Here is a 9,118-nt window from a genome sequence, read left to right on the forward strand (position 1 = left end):
TAGGCTATGATCATGTTAATAATTAGGGTTAGGTTAAGGGTTAGCTTCTTGCTTGAAAATAATAAAATACAAATATTGTATTATTATTTAGAATAGTGGAATCTGGAAGCAACTGTTATATTTACTGGCAGATGAAACTTCTCTAAGTCTACTCCTACTATGTATACTCATCAACTTTATCATTTTGCTTCTCTCATAAAAGTATTCCTGCCCAGAGTGGCTGCCTTCCAGAGGACTTTTGGCCATTTTTCTCATGACTAGGGTGAAAAATGTTTCTGGTATCCAGTGGTCAGATGGCCAGATGCTGCTCAGCATCCTGACATGCACAAGGTTGTCACCACCAAAAGCCATGATGTGTGTGGAGAGCCACAGCCTCCGCCGCCATTACAAGATGGCGCCGGTATCCGGACCTTCTTAACAGTAAACATCCTGCTGCGCCCATAAGGGGCGTGCACAAGAGCCTGCTCTCCCTCGCCTCCTCCCGTGGCGTGATCTCCAGCAACCAATCCGCTTCTTATACGTCATAGATGGGACCTTTAGACTATATAAGCAACCGCTCTCCCGCTTCTCGGCGTCTTTGGTCTTTAAGCTTCTAAGAGTGTAAGATGCGCATACAATAAACTGCTGCAGAAGGATCCTGACTTGTCCTCCCGCGTCATTCTTGCCGGCGAGACGGAAAGCGGTCGGGGACAAAACCCTATTGCTGAAGACACTGCATGATGTGAGTGCAGGAGAGGGAGCAATCTAGCTTGGACTAATACGGAAATTCCCTGACACTGGATGGGTGGCTTTCACAGTGCCAGAAGGTGATATGCAGATGACTGGGGGAGAATCATCCCCTAAATTTTGCTCAATGACAGACCCTGTGTGTTGCACTATCAACATACCAAACAAGATGTTCCTGCTGGTGCAATAGTGGAGCTTCTAGTGTATGTACAAATACACTAGCAAATTTTCAATTGGAAATAATGCCCAGTCCTAGAGGTGGAACACACATCTGGTACTGCAGAACAGGCCAACCCCCTGTGGCAGGGGAGAATACAGGCCTCAGTGGGAAGCCACTGCAATTGTTTTGTTAGATAGATGTGATGTACCTGCTAAAATACCATCTAAGTATTTGTGTTTACACCCATAGGTTAAGTTATTATAGCAGCCACTGTTTACATGTTCTTGTTTCTTGCTGTTTGTGTTTTTATAGTAGATGGAATCCCACTGAAATAGGCCAACAACCTATAGAAAACAAACAATGCAGAGACTCAAAAGTTCAGTGCCTTGCCACAATGGAAGGCTACCACCCCCTCCCAGGCTCAGGGACTTTTGTGGAAGAGGTTGGCAGAAAGAATGTAAGAGCTGGAGGAAGGCAAGCTACAGTTACACCTCCTTCCCATGCTCATTAAGGAGTGGGGGGGGGGAGTCAGTTACCCCTCCCACCCAATCAATTGACCTTAGTTCCAAGTGGAGGAGGGGCTAAGGATTTATAAGCTGAGAATCCCATGAGGCACCTCTCTCGCCATTTTGTGAGGCTGTTGGGAAGTCAAAGGATCTATAGTTGAGTGTGGACTTTCCAGCGCAGCCATAAATGGGGGGGGTTCCCACTCTTCTGTAAATAAACCCCCACCCTATGCTCTGTTAGCAAGCCCAATAAACTAGCTAGGATTTAAAAAAAAAAAAAGAAAGAAAAGAGCTAATGGAAACCTTCATTATTCTACCAAAGTTGACCCAATGTTGGCAAATCCTTTGATTTTTGATTTTTTTTTTTTTTTTTCGGTCTTTTTGAGACAGGGTCTCCCTGTGGCTCCAGCTGGCTGGAGCTTGCTGAGTGGACTGTGCTGGCCTTGAACTCACAGAGATCTGCCAGGCTCTGCCTCTCAAGTGTTGGAATTGAGGATGTGTGCCACCACGCCTGGCTTTGGTCTTAGATTTCTTATCCCTACTTTCTATCCTTAAACTTCATTGCATATATATTTTTATGTAACCTGCTTCAAGTTATTTCTGGAAAAATGTGTTAAAAATTGCCTCTCTTTGGAATAATAAAAATATTCTTAAAAAATATTTAAGCCACAATTTAAGAAGCATCGTTTCAAGCAATATGTTCTTATAAAAATAAAGGTAAGGAGGGGGGCTGGAGAGATGGCTCAGTGGTTAAGAGCACTCACTGTTCTTGCAGAAGACCCTGGTTCAAATCCCAGCACCCATAAGGCAGCTAATAACTGTCTGTAACTCCAGTTCCAGGGGATCCGACAGCCTTTGTCCTCCTTGGGCATTGCACAACATGGGTGCACTTACATGCAGGCATAACACTCATACACATAAAAAATAAAAATAATAAAATAATTTAAAAAAACAAAGGCAAGGAGTAATCTTTAGAGAAACAATTTATTTTGTTTGTTTGTTTGTTTGTTTGTTTTTAGAGACAGGGTCTCACTGTGTAGATCCACCTGCTTCTGCCTCCCAAGTGCTGGGATTAAAGGTGTGTACCATCATGTCAGGCAAGAATACATTTTCTAAAAACAAGAGTAGTTTTTAAAATAAAGCTGCTAGCATACTATATACTATACCATCAGTAACAGATGCAGAATATTGGCGGTTTGAGGATGATCATGCAAGCAGGGTTTGTTTAAGATTTCTGAGTTCTCTCCTCAACATGCTTCCCATGGAAACCTAGACAGGTGTCTTCACTTTCTCCTCTGAATGAGTATACTGTTTGGTGAAGAGGATGCCAGTGTTTGTCTATGAAAATGGTTTGGCTGGGTGGGGAGAGAACAAGCCTCCACACAAAAAAATGTTTCTCACATACCAGAGAAATGGACAACATTAGGAGAATGTGGAAAGAAGGCAGGTGGCATTTCACTGGGTCCCTTAGTATCTTCTGAATTATTAATCTTGTGAACTAAATATGACCCACTCCTCTCTCCAAACACTAATGTATCATATTTAGTGCACATAATACTTATTTATTTGTGTGTGTGCACATATTCATGTGTATGGGTGCAGGCCAGAGGCTAACTTCAGGTGTTGTTCCTCACACACCATTTACCTTTACTCTTTTTAATTACACTTTTATTTTGTGTGTATGCATACATGATGTGTGTGGGTACATATGTACAGAGGTCAGAGGACAACCCATAAGAGTCAGTTCTCTCCTTCCATCACGTGGATCCTGGGTCATTGGGCTTGGCAGATACCTTTACCCTGAGCCATCTCCTTGTTTTTGAGACAGGATCTCTCGTAGGCCTGGAACTCTCCAGGTGGGCTGGGCTGGTTGGCCAGTGAGCCCCAGGGATCCACCTATCTCCACTTCCCCAGCTCTGGGATTATAAGCACATGCGACGATGCTTGGCTGTTTTTTTATGTGGATTCTGGGGATTGAATTCAGGTCTTCAGTACTCTGCTGACTGAGATATCTCCCCAGCCAGACTTCTTTTTAAGACAGAGTTTCATGTATCCCAGGCTGGCCTCAAAATCACTATGTAGCTAACGAAGATCCAGAACACTTGGTCCTCCTGTCTCTACCTCCCAACTTCTGGGACTACAAACGTATCCTATCACACTTGGTTTAGGCAATGTTGGGTCCCAGGGATTCATACATGGTAGCAAACATGCTACCAACTGAGCTGAATCCCAGTTCAATTATTATTTTTTAATGAAGGAAAAGGATGTTAAAGGAATCCCTCTATCCATGGCACATGGCTTACAGTGCTGTACTTCCTGGCATGAGTCTGCCTCATCTACACCACACTGAACACTGGCTAGGTCTGCCTGGTTTAAGGCCTTACAGCAGGCATGTTAACATAGTGTCAGGCATATTTTAAGGCTCAATGAATACTAGCTGATTAGAGCCGAGTGTGACCCAAGTCTTTATTCATATAAATTTCCTTTTCTCACCTTTTCCTTTCATACCTCCTAAGTGAGAAACTACATTTCAAAGCTGGATTTCTATTTTCCCTCTCTCTCTCTCTCTCTCTCTCTCTCTCTCTCTCTCTCTCTCTCTCTCTCTCTCTCTCTCTCGCTTTTTGAAACAGGTTCTCACATAACCCAGGCTGGCCATGAATCAATGTGTAGCCCAGGCTGGCCTGAAATCCTGACCCTGCTCCCATCTCTGGAGTGCTGGCATTACAGGCATGTACCACCATGCCTAGCTTGGGTTTCTATCCTTTCTATCTAAAGACTTTTCTATCTTTAAACACCTTTAGACTTTTCAACTTGGGTTTCACTGGTAACATCGTAGGGACCAGAGGTTGTACTTACTTGAGGATGTCTTTTAATAACAAGGTGGGTCTTCTCATCCTGTTCTGGGAGCGGGTGTACCATTGCAGGGAGGTCCTTGGGCAATCACTTCTCAGCTTCGCAGAGTTGTACCCACTTGGCATTGCTGGGGAGAGAGAAGAGGAAAGCAGGGAAAGAGAAGCATTAGGTGGTTTATGCTTTAGGGGCTCAAAAAAGATACAGCCACACTGCAATACTACTGGGCATTAAAAGGAATGAACTCTTGCTATAACTTAGATGAAACTATAGGGAGTTAGGTTGAGCTGATACTGAAAGGTATGAGTCCTAACAGTCTTCAAAGGACAGCATTATAGAACTAGAGAGCAGATTAGTAGGTGTCAAGAATTATGGAGAAGAGAGGGCCTCTGGGTACATGCTATAATCCCAGTACTTGGGAGGTTGAGGCAGGAGGCTGGTGAATGCAAAGCCAGCCTGGGCAACATAGACTGTCTCAAAAAAAGAGAAGGGGTATGGCACCTTCATGAGGGATCCTGAAATGACAGAAATATTCTATATTCTGACTGTATCCTTGTCAACATCCCTACTGTACAGTACTATAGTTCTGCACGATGCCACAGTTGGGGAAACTGAGTGAAGGACACAGAGAAACACTATGAATTATTTCTCACAACTGCATGTGAATCGACAATTATTCCAAAATTTAAAACTTAAATTTTCGGGGGTCAGCAAGATGGCTGAATGAGCAAAGGTGCTTGCTGGAAAGTCTGATGACCAGAGTTTGATCCCTGGGACCTACATGGTACAAGAAGAGCAACAACACCCAAAAGTTGTTCCCTGACCTCCACATGCATGTGTATGAACACAAACTAATTAATATAAAAATGTTTAATTGTTCAAAAGGCCTACACAAAATATTTACAGATGACACAGCAGATACAAGAGCTGCTTAAAAAACAAACCAACAAGAAGAGGACAAACAGAGGCCAAAGGTAGAACAGCGAGAGTGATGGCTGGAAACTGGAGGCAGGAGTGTGGGGTCTATACTTTGACTTGTCCTGTTGTGTCTGCTGACATTTTCCATTAAAAGATTTTTAAAACTTTTTAATAACTACATGATTAGAAGAAGCATTTCATATTCAGTTACATATTCAGTAACACACTCCAGAGCAAGAGTACACCTCTATCACAAATGGCTGTAAGTATCTAGGTTCACAGTTGAATTAATACAGTTATACAATATTGAACTCAGTATAAGGCCTGTAAGACATAAAATTAAATGAGTTTTTAACCTTTAAAAAAGATCTCCATTTCATTTTAGAATATAATATTCCTTGCAGAGAGACTCATTGCTACAAACACTGAGGTGTTGGTACATGTATCTCAAATCTGTATGTATCTGATTATTACGAGTAATAAGAAGTTGCACTTGGATCCTTGGCACCTGTGTATGTCTATAAAGTCATCGGGTAGATTTCAACGGTAATGTTTATCGCCTCTACCAATTAACATGACATAAATTTCCATGCTTCATACTCAAATACATTTTAAAAAATTTGATTTTTTTTTTGTGTGTGAATATCACACAGAATATCCCAAACCATCTTATTCAACTATACACCCACTTCCGATATGGAAACCTCCCATAGCCTCCCTCCCTGCACTAGAGCCCTTATTCTCTGATAACCCTGCTACTGTCTGCAGTGTTGTCAGCACCCCCAGCCATTCCCCACTACTTGTCCATTTGGTGAATCTAGTCAGCCTATCTAGAGGTCTTTGTTTTAGGAAGGTCAGCAGGATTCAGTTGTCAATATTCCTTTAGATAAGATTGGGGTCTGCAGTTCATTTTCCCAGTTCTATGCTGGGTTACTATCTGGGAGTCCCTTTGGCCACCATGGCCAAAAACTCAAAAGAAGGTATCTCCTATCTGGCACTGTTGCTTGTTATGTAGCCTTTAGCTATAATATGGACTCTTAAAATTAAATTGGCCCCTTTAATCTTTGGTTATACTCTCCTTTTGGGTGTTTAAAGCCATACAGTTGGCCCAGATAAACAATTTATTTTTACTCTTAAGGTCATTTGAGGATCTGTTCCTCAGGAGTCACGTGGGCTTGGAGGAGGCCCTGGATCCTTTCTTTTACCAATTCTGTCTATGTGAAGATAAGTCAAAGGCCCTGCTTGACCAAAGCTGGCTTCACTTGGAAGCATGGAGGAAATGATTCCTCTATGTTGACCCTCCTCTTTATAGACTGGACACTGGTTCAAGTCCATCTGGTGGGGTCTCCTCAGCCTCCTTGATCAAGAGGACAGGTGACTCACCACTATTACAGGACATTTTGAGAGATGCTCATAGTCCCCTGGAACTAGTTGACCTAGAAGGGCAAGGAGCAAAAAAGTGTCCTTTATGTCCCTCTGACCAAATTATTATAGGTCTCAAAGCATGTCTGTTAAACACCCAAGAAGGTTAGTTCCACCAGTCTGGTACTTTTAATTACTGTGTGTCATGTAGATAAATCTTGGGCAAAGACCAATTGTTCTCAGATAAACCTTACCTAGACATCCATTTCTTGATCTGGTATGAATAATTTGTCAGTAGGTTGTTGGAGTAATATGGTTCCCTCTGGGTTTTAAAACTACCTAGGCATTATTTACCTCTCGCACTATCTCATCCCTCCATCATGGTTTCCCCAATTAAGGTGATCCAATTTCCCCCCTTTTTCCCTTACAAATACCCTTCTCCTATGGTCCTACCTCTATTGAGCTCCTTCTTTCTCTTTATCCCCTAGGTTCCTTGTATACCCTTCCCTCCCCCCGACCTTAAAATAACCCAATTTTTATCCATCTCTCCCTTATTAAGGCCTGTTTCCTACTGTTTTGTCTCTTTAAGGTTCTTTCTTTTCCTTTACCTGCCTGGTTCCTTTCCATTATCCTGGTTCCTGTAGTTATGTCTGGATACATACTCACCAGGGTTTGGTTCTAGGATCCACATATGAGGGAGAACATATGTCGATTTTTTTCCTGAGTCTGTGTTACTTCACTTAGTATAACAGTTTCTAGTTCCATCCATTTACCTGCAAATTTCATGTTTAATCTTTCTTTACTGCTGAGTAAAACTCCGTCTAAATGAACTACATTTTCATTATCAACTTGTCAATCGAGGGACACATAGGTTGCTTCCATCTCTTAGCTATTGTGAAAAGAGCAGCAACAAACAAGGATATACAAATGTCTCTGCAGTAGGATGAGTTCTTTGGGTATATTCCAATGAGTGGTATAACTGTGTCAAATTGTAGGCTCATTTGTAATTTTTTAAGAGTTCTCCACACTGCTTTCCATAGGGGTTGAACAAATTTCCAGCCCCACCAGCAGTGGATGAGTGTTCCCCTTTCCCCACATCTTCTCCAACATTTGGTATCATTTGTTCTCTTGATCTTAGCCAGTCTGACTGGGGTAAGATGAAATCTTAAAGTGGTTTTAATTTGCATTTCCCTAATTATTAGTGATGTTGAACATCTTTTAAGATGCTTCATAGCCATCTGTTCTAGTTTGTTCTTCATTGCCATGACAAAATACTCTGACCAATACCAACTTGGGGAGGAAAGGGTTTATTTGTCTTACATCTCCCAGGTCGCAGTTCATCAGGGAGCCCAAGGTAGGAACTCAGGGCAGGAGCCTGGAAGCAGGAGCTGGAGCACAGACCATGGAGGAACGCTGCTTACTGGCTTGCTCCTCTGGCCCCTACTCAGCCTGCTTTCTTATGCAACACAGGCCCACCTGCCCAGGGGTGGCACCAGCCACAGTGGGCTGGGCCCTCCCACATCACTCATCAAGAAGATGCCCCTCAGACATGGCCACAGGCCAGTCCAATAGAGGAAATTCCCCAATTGAGGCTCCCTCAACCCAGTGTCAAGTTGACACTAAAGCTATCCAGCACACCATCTTTACTTCTTTTAAGAACTCTCTGTTCAGCTCCTTAGCCCATCTCAAACCTCTGTCAGATGTGTCACTGGTGAAGATTTTCTCCCATTCTGTGGGTTTTCTGTTTGCTTCCTTGGTTGTCTCCTGTGCTGGATAGCTTTAGTGTCAACTTGACACACCTGGGTATTACCAATGTTTTCTTCTAACAGTTTCAGAGTTTCATGATTCACATTCAGGTCTTTTATCCATTTGGAGTTGACTTTTGTGCAAGGTAAAAGATAGGGGTTTAGTTTCATTCTTCTACAGGTGGAGATCCAGTTTTGCCAGCACCATTTGCTGAACATGCTGTCTTCCCTTCAGTCAATGTTCTTGGCCTTTTGTCAAATATCAGGTGGCTGAAACTGCATTTACTCATGTTTGGGTCTTCAATTTTGTTCCATTGATCTAGGTCTATTTTTGTTCCCAGACCATGTTGTTTTTTATGACTATAGCTCTGTAATACAGCTTTAAATCTGGTATGGTAATCCCCCCGGCATTGCTTTTGGTGCTCAGGGCTGCTTTGGCTATCCAAGGTATTTTCTGCTTCCATATGAATCTTAGGATGTTTTTTTCCAAATCTGTAAAAAATGTCATGGGGATTTTGATTGGCATTGCACTGAATCTATAAATGACTTTTCGTAGGATGGTCATTTTCACAATATTAACTCTTCCAATCCATGAGCATGGGAGGTCCTTCCATCTTCTGATGTCTTCAATTTCTCTTTCTTTAACAATTCAAACTTTTCATTGTAGAGCTTTTTAATGTCTTTGGTCACATTTACTCTGAGATATATTTTTTTTGCAGCTATTGTGAATGGGAGTGTTTCCATGTGCTCTTTCTCTGATTGCTTGTTAATGGTATGTAGAAAGGCTATAAGACTTTTGTAGATTAATTTTGTAACCTGCCACTTTACTGAACATGTTAATAATTTCTAGG

General features: G+C 42.2%; 1 protein-coding gene across 2 annotated transcripts in view; it reads right to left on the reverse strand.

The window, feature by feature from the left end:
* Positions 1–9,118, reverse strand: part of St3gal5 (ST3 beta-galactoside alpha-2,3-sialyltransferase 5) — a 71,319-nt gene that overhangs the window by 36,545 nt on the left and 25,656 nt on the right. For both annotated transcript variants that reach the window (XM_008840295.3, XM_008840296.3), the window contains exon 2: positions 4,249–4,372. In XM_008840295.3, coding sequence (XP_008838517.1) covers positions 4,249–4,372 — 124 coding nt within the window. The remainder of the gene's footprint in view (positions 1–4,248; positions 4,373–9,118) is intronic.

Source organism: Nannospalax galili, unplaced genomic scaffold (assembly GCF_000622305.1).
Source record: "Nannospalax galili isolate Female #2095 unplaced genomic scaffold, S.galili_v1.0 scaffold279, whole genome shotgun sequence".
Lineage (NCBI taxonomy): Eukaryota > Metazoa > Chordata > Mammalia > Rodentia > Spalacidae > Nannospalax > Nannospalax galili.